We start from the raw sequence: 12,960 nt of genomic DNA on the forward strand, positions 1-12,960 counted from the left end.
CAGTTCCTCTGGTTACTTCCCAGCACCTCTTAAAATACATAGGCCTTCCACTCAGAAATCCTCCTTCTAAAACTTAGCCTGGGGATGGGAATTGCAGCGAATCCCCACACTCACCAGGGTTCACTGGGGTTACCCAGTCCGTCCCCACAGAGCTCTTACAAGCATTCATGGACATACACTATGCAGAACAACAAACAGTGTCTGAGTCACCCCATGGACAGGCATGCAGCTGAAGTTAGAAGTCATGCTCTGACTTTTTTCCCCTAAATCTTCCTTTCTTTTGTTTTATGTGTATGAGTGTTTTGCTCACATATATATTTGTGCACCATGTCTGTCTGGTGTCCATGGAGGCCAGAAGAGGGTATCAGATCACTGGAACTGGAATTATGGATGTGGGTGCTGAGGACCAAATCTGGGTTTCCTGCAAGTGCAGGAGGTGCTCTTAATCACTGAATTCTCTTCAGCCCCATCTTGCATTCTATCACTGTTTTTGCACTTTCTATCAGCCATTTATTTCAGTGTTGACAGTGGTACTCAAACACAGTGCCAAAGTGCTGTCCAGTGTTCGTGAGCACACTGGGGCTATGATGTAACTTAGAGAGAAAATGGGTCTGTGCTAGATTTGTCAGGTATGAGTTGTATCGCTAACCATGAGTTCAGTGTTAATGATTCTATAGTGTATTTCCATAAACGGTCCTTATGCAGGAGGAACATCTGAAACACGTAAGTGATTGATGGAAATACTGTGGCTGAAGGCTGCTAGGGATCTTAGAGTCCATAGAGCCCTTAGGAACTCATGGCATGACTCCTTGGACTTAGGCTTCACCAAGATTTTACAACTTCCTACCTCATCCCTAGGGCCTCCATCAACCCACTCCATAGTCTGTGAATGGCTATGTTTATTGTCCCTGTGGCAGTCAAGAGCAGGGACTTCTTGTTCTGTGATGGTGACAATGTTGATCTGAAAATTAGACATTTCCATTGAGCAGAGTGAAAAGCAAAGTTGCCCCCTTCTTTTTAGACAGGATCCCATGTGTCCCAAACTGGTCTCCAACTTGCTATGCAAGAAAAGATGACCTGAACTTGTGATTCTTCTCTCCCCCCGCCCCCCAAGTACTAGGATCACAAGTGTGTGTAGCATCCCTAGTATGTGGGTTAGGGGGTTGAACCCAGGACTTGGTGCATGCTAGGCAAGTACTGTCCCAATTCAAGAAACAAACATTAATAAAAAAAAAAAAAAAGGCAAGTAATTAACATTTATACACTCTCAGGATAATTTTATATTCTCTAGTTCTTCCTATTTGTTATCCAGAAAAGTAAAAATATTAAGACTGTTTTGGGAGTATATGCAGATATCATTAGAATATGGTGGTCTAGGGCTGAAGAGATGGCTCGGTGGTTAAGAGAGCTGGCTGCTCTTCCAGAGGTCCTGAGTTCAATTCCCAGCAACCTCATGGAGGCTCACAACTATCTATAGTGGGATCCCATGCCCTCTTCTGTCATGCAGGCATACATGCAAGTAGAGCATTCATATACATAACATGGTGGTCTATAATATTTATATCTACTCCTAAAATAGCTATGCATAGTATTATCTTGGCATTGCTATTACATATAAAGCTATAAGTAGATTCTTTTACTTTTCTAAAGCTTTGATGATGGAAGAAAGACATGCACTCATTTTGTAGCACTTACTGTGTACACATACATGCACCATGCTGTTGTGGTATATTTTCATATCAAAATACCAAGAAAAGTTTTGATTGTATCATTAGTATTAAAGTTGTATCATTAGTGTTAAGATAAAATAAATGAAAAGATGGAGAAACTGATTCTATTCTAAGGCATAATCTTCAGGTTTAATAGTAATATGTATTATTGAAATAGAAATCACTGGTTTCTGAGCTCTTAATAAAAGTTCAGTGGTGGTGTTAGAGACATGGCTCTGTGGTTAAAGGCACTAACTGTTCTTCCAGAGACCTGGGTTCAGTTCCCAGCACCCACATGGTGGGTCATAATTATAACTCCAGCTCCAGGGGATCTACCACCTTCCTTTGGCCTTTGCAGGCACTGGGCTCTCATGTGGCTTACATACATACATACAAGCAGGCAAAACTCTCGTACATATAAAATAAGTCTTAAAAAATTCAACAGTCTGTAGTATCTATAATCTTAAAACTCTGTGGTTAGTTTTTTCCTTTATTCTTATTAAAACATGACTGCTGTAATTCTGGTCTTATATGTTCTCATTTTCTTTTTCAGTTACCCTGCAGTTTGTGAATTTTTACAGAACAACAGTTTATTATCAATAATCAGAGCCCATGAAGCCCAGGATGCTGGGTAAGTTGCATTAAAACTTTGACATACCCCTGAAGAGTGTAAAGATGCATGAGCTCTCATCTCTTTTCCAGGTACCGAATGTACAGGAAGAGCCAATCAACGGGCTTTCCATCACTCATTACGATTTTCTCTGCCCCTAATTACCTCGATGTTTATAACAATAAAGGTAAAGAAACTCAACAATATTTGAATGTGAATTTGTTAGTAACTGTGAGCTCTAGTTTAATTTTGCATTTTATTTTTATTATTGTGTTCATTTACTTATTTTTATTTTTGGTTCTGTGGATTGAACCCAATGTAACACGGATTGCTAAATGGTCTTTTAATAAAAATCCCAGAGCCAGATATTGGGGTAAATGCTGAAAGATCAGAGGGACAAAGGAACAAGCCACTGCCACGTCTCACCTCACCAACTCCACGAATCCTCTGACTGAACGTCTCTCCAGCTGAAAAGCCTTTTGTTCCTGTCTCCTCACGCATTATATACCTTTCTCTGCCCAGCCATATCACTTCTTTCCTAATGCTGGGATTAAAGGCGTGTGTGTGTGCTTCCCAAGTACTGGGATTAAATGTGTGCCACCACTGCCTGGCTCTTTTTTTCTCCTAGACTGAGTCAATCTCCTGTAGTCCAGCGTGGTTTTGAACTCACAGAGATCCAGACAGATCTCTGCCTCTGCCTCCTGAGTGCTAGGATTAAAGGCATGTGCCACCACTGCCTGACCTCTGTTTAATCCAGTGACTTGTTCTGTTCTCTGATCTTCAGGCAAATTTTATTAGGGTACACAATATATCACCACAACCCAAGACCTTATGTTTGGGAAGCACTCACCCTACCACTGGGCTATATCTTGAACACATATTATTAAATACAAAATTTCAGTCAGGTAAAAAGGTCTGGGGTACAGGATATGGCTCTGTGGTAAAGCATGTGTTTAGCTTGGGAGAGACCTTCGTTTCAGTCTCCTTATCTAACTCTGCTCTGCCTCTACAGATCTTGACACCTCTCCCTCTCTCCCCCTACCCACCCCCTTCTTGTTTTGTTTTGAGACAGGGTTTTGCTATGTAAGCCAGGTTGGCTTTGAACTTGGGGTCTTCATGCTTCAGTCTCCCAAGTGGTAGGGTTATAGGCATGCACTACCATATCTAGATAAAGAGATCTTATTGGAACAAAAGTCGATAAATTTAGAGTATAAGCTGCTGCCTGGCCTTCATCTCCTAAGAGATTGGATCTTTAGCATATAGTGATCAAAGTAGATGATAATGCCTGAATCAAAATGTAAAACTAATAAATAACTTCAGAGTTATGTTAGAACAGTTAGCATAAGCTAATATTACCTCAAAAAAAGTCACCATTTGGTGATACTTTGTTTTGTTTGTTTGGTATTTTAAAATGGGGTCTCACTATATAGCCCAGGCCAGCCTCAAACTCACCATCCTGCTTTGGCCTCCTCTGTGCTGGGATTTAGATATCTACCATTATACCTGGCTCCCCATTTGGTGGGGTTTTGTTTGTTTGTTTGTTTTTTCTTCTTGACAGGATTTCTCTGAGTATCCCTGGTTGTCCTGGAACTCACTCTGTAGACCATGCTGGCCTCGAACTCAGAGATCTGCCTGCCTCTGCCTTCCCAGTGCTGGGATTAAGGGTGTGCGCCACCCCAGCCTGGCCTTCATATACTTTTTCCTTATAATTTCACTAATGAAAAATACTGTTCTGATTTGCATTTCTAATTAGAAGTGAGTTTGACACTCTTTAAAAATATGTCTTACATTTATTACTTTTCGTGTGTGTGTGTGTGTGTGTGTGTGTGTGTGTGTTCATTTGCATGGGCTCCTGTGTGGAGGAGGCAGGAGGCAGGTGGATCTCTGAGTTTGGGGCCAGCCTGGTCTACATAGTGAGTTCCAGACAGCCAGAGCTATAGGGAGAGAGAGAAGGAAAGAGAAGGAGGGAGAGGAGTAAAAAGAGAGAACTCACATCTAAAAATCAACAACACCCAAAAAAGCAACCAACCAAACAATAATAATTGAAAGAATAGTATAAACTACAGCACAGGTGATGCAGAATAAACAACTCTTAAAACTATAAAGAAGCCTTTCTCAGCTTTCCCCAGCTGTCTTGGCAGTTGCTCTTGGTTGGGGGTTGTCCCTCACCTGAGGCAGGAAGATGGTGGCCGCAAAGACAAAAAAGTCTCTAGCCAAGTGGTGGTGCTGCACACCTTTAATCCCAGCACTCCAGAGGCAGAGGCAGGCAGATCTCTGTGAGTTTGCGGCCCACCTTGTCTACAGAGTAAATTCCAGACCAGCCAAGGCTATACAGGGAAATCCTGTCTTGAAAAACCATATTTAAATTTTAAAAAAAAAAGTGTCTGGAGTTGATGGCCTCTAGGCTTCAACTTGTTATGAAAAGTGGAAAGTATGTGCTGGGACAAACAGACTCTGAAGATGCTTAGACAGGGCGAAGTGAAATTGGTTATCCTCACCAACAACTGCCCAGCCCAAGAAAATCTGAAATAGAATACTATACCATGTTGGCCAAAATTGGTATCCATGACTAAAGTGGCAAGGATATTGAATTGGGCACACTGGCTATCATTGACTCACATGATTCTGATGGTATTAGAAGTATGCCAGAACAGATTGGTGAAAAGTAAACCAGGAAAGTCTTTCTCTAATAAAACTTTGCCAGGGTTCATTAAAAACAAAACAAAAAATATACAGAAAATCAGATTGGCACAAGTAGGCATTCACCTATATGACATGATTGCTGTTAAATGTTTATAGGCATCTCAGAATATTGAGAATAGAAGAAACTGGTTGTTTTGTTTTGTTGGGTTTTTCAAGACGGTTTCTGTGTGTGACAGTTCCAGGCTGTCCTAGAACTCACTTTGTGGACCAGGCTGGCCTCCATTTCACAGAAATCTGCCTGCCTCTGCCTCCTAAGTACTAGGATCAAATGTGTGCACTGCCACTACCCAGCAGAAACTGGTATTTTTTAAATCCACTGTGAAGAGAGATTATATACTCTACCCTTAAACATTGATTATAAATTGCTCCAGGTTTCCCATTTTACAGCTCCCCACTGTGAATTGACCAGTTAATTCTGGAGAGTTAATGAGAAACTTTGGCTGTGGCTCATGACTAGCTAAATAGTCTATGCCGTGCAGTGGGTGATATTTGCACTTAGAGGGAAGCTGTGATTACAGCTGTTTGGCCAGTAAGTGGAAATTATGGGAAGTTTATTTAATAGCTCATGTACAGCACACCCTTGGTGTTTCAGAGCAAATTGTCCTCCATGCTTCAGTCATGTGAACTCCTCAGGTAACTTTGTCCCTTGTGATAATCCCTAAGAGAATGACCCCTGCAAAATTCTTTAAACTTGTCAAGCTGTCCTGACCGGTCCTGAGTTTACAAATGGGAATAATTATTGAAAAACCTGTGATCAGTTCACAGCTGGACAGAGCACAAGCTGCTATGCCATGGTTTTCTGTGCTCACGTCACACTTTTTATTTTTTAGCTGCAGTGTTGAAATATGAAAACAATGTCATGAACATCAGGCAGTTTAACTGTTCTCCACACCCCTACTGGCTCCCAAATTTCATGGATGTTTTCACGTGGTCTTTGCCTTTTGTTGGAGAAAAAGGTAAGAGAATCCCAGTGTGCATTGAACACCACCAGCTCTTTCCTGACCAGCCATGAGACACCTTTGCATTCCCAAAGTTTATCAGAAGTGTGTGCCTATTTTGTTTGTTCTCTACAGAGATTGTGTGTGGAGGGCAGAGGACTGCTCGTGGAGTTGGCCTCTCCTCCCACCTCACGTGTCTCAGGGAGTGAACTGGGGCCACCAGGTTTGCACAGGAACACTTGGATCCACTGAGCCCTCCACAGAGATTTTTAAATGGCAGTAAACTGTTCTGAAATAGTCATCTGTCATGCTTTCCTTATCCGAAATATCAATTTAAAGCAACTGTCCTGGGTGATCAAGATATAAATATGGTCACTATCCTATTTCTTTATGAATCATCAGTGCTAAAGAGATTTAGACAGGATTTGTTGTCTTAGAGTTTTATGTGCACAGCTGCTCCACACGTGCCTCATGCCGCCAGACATAAAACACTGCTGCACAGGTGCCTCAGTACATAAAACATACTGCTGCACAGGTGCTAGCAGACATAAAACACTGCTGCACAGTCAGACATAAAACACTGCTGCACAGGTGCTCAGCAGACATTAAAACACTGCTGCACACAGACACTCGCACATGCTCAGACATAAAACACTGCTGCACAGGATCAACAAAAACACTGCTGCACAGGTCATGCTCAGACATAAAACACTGCTGCAACAGGTGCTCAAGACATAAAAACACTGCTGCCACAGGTGCTCAGACAACATAAAAACACTGCTGCACAGGTGCTCAGACATAAAACACTGCCTGCACAGGTGCCTCAGACATAAAAACCACTGTCAATTAGACATCAGCGTGCACAGAAAAAATAAAACACTGCCACAGGTGCATCAGACATGAAACACATGCCCTGCACAGGTGCTCAGACATACATCACAGACAAAAACACTGCTTGCACAGTGTTGCTACAGACAGTGCAGAATAAACACTGCTGCACAGGTGCAACAAAACACTGCTGCAAGCTACATAACATGAAACACTGCTGCACAGGTGCTCAGACATAAAACACTGCTGCACAGGTGCTCAGACAGAAAACACTGCTGCACAGGTGCTCAGACATGAAACACTGCTGCACAGGTGCTCAGGCAGACATGAAAAAAACACTGCTGCACAGGTGCTCAGACATAAAACACTGCTGCACAGGTGCTCAGACATGAAACACTGCTGCACAGGTGCTCAGTGCAGACATGAAACACTGCTGCACAGGTGCTCAGACATAAAACACTGCTGCACAGGTGCTCAGACATGAAAACACTGCTGCACAGGTGCTCAGACATAAAACACTGCTGCACAGGTGCCATGCAGACATGAAACACTGTGCACAGTGCAGACATAAACACTGTGCACAGTCAGACAGAAACACTGCTGCACAGGTGCACAGTGCAGACATAAAACACTGCTGCACAGGTGCACAGTGCAGACATGAAACACTGCTGCACAGGTGCACAGTGCAGACATGAAACACTGCTGCACAGGTGCTCAGACATAAAACACTGCTGCACAGGTGCACAGTGCAGACATGAAACACTGCTGCACAGTGCACAGACATAAAACACTGCTGCACAGGTGCACAGTGCAGACATGAAACACTGCTGCACAGGTGCTCAGACATAAAACACTGCTGCACAGGTGCTCAGACATAAAACACTGCTGCACAGGTGCTCAGACATAAAACACTGCTGCACAGTGCAGACATAAAACACTGCTGCACAGGTGCTCAGACAGAAAACACTGCTGCACAAGTGCAGACATAAAACACTGCTGCACAGTGCTCAACAGAAAACACTGCTGCACAGTCTCAGACATGAAACACTGCTGCACAGGTGCTCAGACATAAAAACACTGCTGCACAGGTGCTCAGACATGAAAACACTGCTGCACAGGTGCTACAGACATAAAACACTGCTGCACAGGTGCATCAGACATGAAACACTGCTGCACAGGTGCTACAGACATCACTGCTGCACAGCTCAGACATGAAACACTGCTGCACAGTGCATGCAGACATGAAACACTGCTGCACCAGCTCAGTACAGACATAAACAGTGACCCAAGTGAGCAGTGCAGACATAAAAACCAAGTCTCATTGGATGTAGGCCTGTTTGTGTACTTGACTTCTGTAAAAATGGGAAAGACAATTTTTCTGTGCATACTTGAGCCAAAGGTTCTGAAACAGCCATCTAATAAAATCAAGTAATTCTGTGATAGAATTCTCCAGTGCTCATCTAACACTAGGAACAAGTATGGATTATAAGTTCTCTCTGAACCTTATGGTCTACTTTTAATGCTACTTTTGTAGCTATTTATAATATATAAGTCATCTGTCAGTGTTTCCTGATTGTATTTTTATTTATGCACCTTTAAAAGTGCCCGATTGACCGTGTCCATTCTGCATTACCTTGTCATACAGTCACAGAGATGCTGGTCAATATTCTCAACATATGCTCTGATGATGAACTTGGTTTCAGATGATGAAGCAGAAGGTAAACTTCTTATTCAAACTAGAAACTAATGAGTTCTGATTGGGATTTCATTTATTATGAATTTTTTTTGGTCTTACTGGAAAAGAATTATGTTCATTGTAGAAAAAGTTTGATAACTGTAGGAAGAAATAAATAGGAAGAAAATAGTCACTGTTACTCTGCCACCTCAGATATCTGCTAGTGTCTCTGTGCAAACTTTGTCTTTGCATAGATTTTTTTTCTTTTTTCATTTTTGTTACTTACAAAAATGAGGTGACATGATGGTATCATATCTTCATATCTATTCTCATTTTCCTTTGAAGTCTAGTTTTCATGGTTACGTAGTTGTCCATGTTCATCATTCATTGTGCTAGCTGAACACATGCTGCTGGATATTAGATTTTTTCCTCCTCAACTTCAGGTTTTAAAATTGCTACAATTTTTTGCCAGGCAGTGGTGGTGCACGCTTTAATCTCAGCAATCGGGAGGCAATAGCAGGCGGATCTCTGTGAGTTCAAGACCAACCTGGTCTTCAGAGCAAGTTGTATGACAGCCAGGGCCACAGAGACAAACTTTATAACAGGAAAAAAAAATTCAAATTCTTACAGATAAATCATTATGCATTCTATCAACAATCAGTCTTTGTTATATGCTTGATGTGTGTCAAATACTGTTTATGCCTTTGTTCTCAATAAACTTATTGTAATATAAGGAAGACAAACAAGGAATAAACATAATGCAGATACTGATATATGCTATGGAGGAAGTAATGCAATATTAGAAAATCTGAGAGTAACATTTTCTTCTTTATAGGTTAAATGTCTAGAAATTGCATATATATATATCAGTTAGTACTTAAAGCTTAATCTGATACAGATAGCCTTTTAAAAGACTATGTTAATTTGTATCTCTCTGTGATACAGTTCACATGCCTTTTCTAGCACTTTTTCTGTAAGTTTTCACACACACACACACACACACTCACTCGCACGCACACTCGAAGTGCCAAGGCTAGAATCCAGACATTGTGCAAACTAGGCAAGCATTTACCACTGATCCATATCCCCAGCCCTAATTTTTAATTTGTTCTTTTTTGGCCCCAACATAACATTTTATTAAAATTGATACTTTATGATAATAAACACATTCTCTTGTGTTTATTGACCATATTTATTCTGTTTTGTGAATATCAGTTTATATATTACTAGTTATAGTGGATTATATGCATGTTTTGCTTCTTCCCATATTGGTGTGTAAGAGATCTTTGTATTGTGTCTTTGTATAGTAACATTGGTTGTATGTGTAACCCTGTGCTCCCCCCCCCCCAGTTCTGTCACTGTGGATTATTTGTTGCCTTTAGATGTTGTTTAAATTAATTGTAGCCAGGTGTGTCTAGTGTGTTTCCAATGGTTTGATTTGAAAGGCAGGCTCTAACTTTCTGAGGATATGGAAGATTCTGGAAATACAGTGTCACATGATCACAAACCTCCAGTTCACATTCTTTGCAGACCTGTGCCAAGACAGTTCACTTATCTATTACATATAATATAGGATGGTATAGAATGCATAGCTCCCATTGGAAATCTAGAAGAGATTCCCAAACATATTTTTATTAGATTCTACATGGAAGGTTGTGAGCAGATGGAGTACAGCTTGTGTGAGTTCCTTTTTTTGGATCAGAGATTGTTGAATGGAGCCAGATCTTTTGAGGAAGTTTAGAAGATTTAAAAAGAACTTAAGTTAGGGAAGGTGAAATATGAAAAAAAAAAATAGATCTAATTAAGTTTATATACAAATCTAAATAGAAATGGAAATGATTATAAGCTCTATGATATATGTAGCACGAATCCTAATTGGTCTTAAAAACCCAGAGCCAGATATGGGGTAAATCCTGAAAGATCAGAGAGACAAAGGAACAAGCCACAGCCACCTCTCACCTCACCAACTCCTCAGCCCAGAAGACTGAGCTCCTGTTCACCACCACCCCCCCCACCCCCCCCCCCATACTCCTCTCTCCGCCCAGCCATATCATTTCCTGTCTCCACTTCCCTAGTGCTCGGATTAAAGGCGTGAGATCCCAAGTGCTGGGATCAAAGGTGGGAGCCACCACTGCCTGGCCTTTGTGTGGCTGATTAGTGGCTTAGCTCCACACTCTGATCTTCAGGCAAGCTTTATTTGTTAGATCACAAACAAAATATCACCAAAGCTATGTGTTAAGAAGAATTTCTTGGGCTGGTGAGGTGACTTCCTGGCAAAGGCCTGATGACCTGAGCGCCATCCCCAGGACCCACATGGCCGATGAGAACTAGTTCCCACAAGTTGCTCTCTGACTTCTACACCCAGACTGCACAGTGTGCAGTTGGCGCCCTCTCCTCACCAGGTGGGTTTTGGGGCTCTGACTCAGTCCTGCTGTGGCAAGAACCCTTACCCACTGAGCCCATCTCTCTGTCTCAAAACTTAGGTTTTAAATAAGTCATAGAACCTAAGGACTTCTACTTCAGCCCTCCTGTTAAGACAGCTAGAAAAGCTAGTTGTTTTTGTTTTTTTAAAACAGTTTCTCTGTGTAGCCCTGGCCATTCTGGAACTCTGTAGACCAGACTGGCCTCAAATTCAGAGATCTCTCTCTGCCTCCCAAGCGCTAGGATTAAAGGCGTTCACCTCCGCCGCCACCACCACCTGGCTTGAATAATTTTAAATTCATATGAAAGCAGACAAGATAGAAAAGAATTACAAGATGAGAACAGAAAAATACAGAAACACAGTTGAACCAGGGTTTGAGACTATTTCTTTCTCTAGAACACTCATAAATTTCAAAGGAGGGGGTAAAAAGTTGAAGAGCAATTTTTTATAGCATTGTGTAGCTAAGCTAAAATCATAAATAAAGAAATGGGTTTTAGGACTTCCCAAGGAAGATGTACATGATCATAAGTTTCTACTTATTAATTTGGGACCTTGAGGGCGAATCTTCAACAGCAAGGATAAACTAGAAGGAATTATACCATCTTTTCATCATTTCAGCCTTGGACACCTGACCGTATCCCTGTAAAATAACAGTGGGTAAGATCTTAACAAGCAGTCTGTCAATACAGTATATGGCCGGCAACCAAAACAACCAAGCAGATGAGGGGATACAAGATGAGGAAGAGGAAGGGTTCCCAGAAACAGGGCTGGCAAGATGGCTCAGTGGGTAAAGGGGCTTACTGCGTAAGCCTGCATCCTAGATCTGATCCCCAGAACCCATGTCAAGGCAGGAGAGAACCAACTCCACAGAGTTGTTCCCTGCCCTGTATGTTCACACTGTGACACAAACCTCCCCAGTACACACAAATGTGCAATAACAACAACAGAAATAGGATTTTTTAAAAACAAATTTCCAGGGGCTGGAGATGGTTCAGCAGTTAGGCCCACTGGCTGTTCTTCCATAGAACCCAGGTTCGATTCCCAGCACCCATACGGTAACTCACAACTTTCTGTTACTCCTCTTCTGGCCTCCATGGGTACAAGGCCTACAAGTGGTACACAGACATAAAAGAAGGCAAACTACCCATACATATAAAATGTTAAAAATAATTCCAACCACGCATGGAATTAAAGGCATATATATATACTTTTAATTCTACTACTTAGGGGGCAGAAGCGTGTGTGTGTGTGTGTGTGTGTGTGTGTGTGTGTGTGTGTGTGTGTGTGTGTGTGTGAGAGAGAGAGAGAGAGAGAGAGAGAGAGAGAGAGAGAGAGAGAGAGAGAGAGAGAGAGTGTGTGTGTTCCAGACCAGCTTGGTCTATTTAAAAGTTTCAGGCCAGCCAGGGATACATAGTGAGATCCTGTCTCAGACAACAACAAAAGCATTTTCAGGAGCAAGAGAAATGAAAAATAGGCCTTTCAGATTCTACAGACATTGGCTTTGTCAGGTGAAACTTAAAAAACCAACAAACTAACTTAAGATCCACCTGCCTTAGCCTCCTGAGCCCTTGGATTAAGGTGTACACTACCATCCTTGGCTTAATTTGTTCAAGTACTTAAAAGACCATGTTGAGGGCTCAGTAGTTAAGAGCATGTACTGCTCTTCCAGAGGCTCTGAGTTCAATTCCCAGCACCCACATCAGGCAGCTCACTACTGCCTGTAACTCAGCCCCAAGGGGATCTGACATTGTTGATACAAGCTCTTGTACACACTTACATATACATAGATTAAAGATAATAAAAATATATTTAAAAAAGACCAGATTGAAAATGTTGGCAAATAACTGAATTATAAGAGTGTAGCAGATTTGAAAAAGTATCAAATGTGAAATTATAAGACTGAAAAATAAGATAACAAATTAGCAAATTTGATAATACAAAACACAGACTAAGGGATCTGGAATATCAGTCAGGCTGATAAAGTAAATAAAAGTAACTAAATCATGATGAGAAGCAGGGTGTAGAAACAGCTAAGAGACTTAGACATTTGATGACAGGCCCTAGCAGATGTATGC

The 12,960-nt window shown here is 41.6% G+C and overlaps 1 protein-coding gene and 1 pseudogene across 1 annotated transcript in view; both read left to right on the forward strand.

Annotated features, from left to right (window-relative positions):
• Ppp3cc (protein phosphatase 3 catalytic subunit gamma) overlaps nt 1–12,960 on the forward strand; it is a 72,752-nt gene that overhangs the window by 45,054 nt on the left and 14,738 nt on the right. Inside the window, exons 7-10 of the mRNA XM_028877587.2 lie at nt 2,263–2,340; nt 2,412–2,506; nt 5,853–5,978; nt 8,434–8,484. Of these exons, the coding sequence (XP_028733420.1) occupies nt 2,263–2,340; nt 2,412–2,506; nt 5,853–5,978; nt 8,434–8,484 (350 nt within the window). The remainder of the gene's footprint in view (nt 1–2,262; nt 2,341–2,411; nt 2,507–5,852; nt 5,979–8,433; nt 8,485–12,960) is intronic.
• Nucleotides 4,502–5,161, forward strand: LOC119088560 (annotated as a pseudogene).

This window comes from Peromyscus leucopus, chromosome 9 (genome assembly GCF_004664715.2).
Source record: "Peromyscus leucopus breed LL Stock chromosome 9, UCI_PerLeu_2.1, whole genome shotgun sequence".
Lineage (NCBI taxonomy): Eukaryota > Metazoa > Chordata > Mammalia > Rodentia > Cricetidae > Peromyscus > Peromyscus leucopus.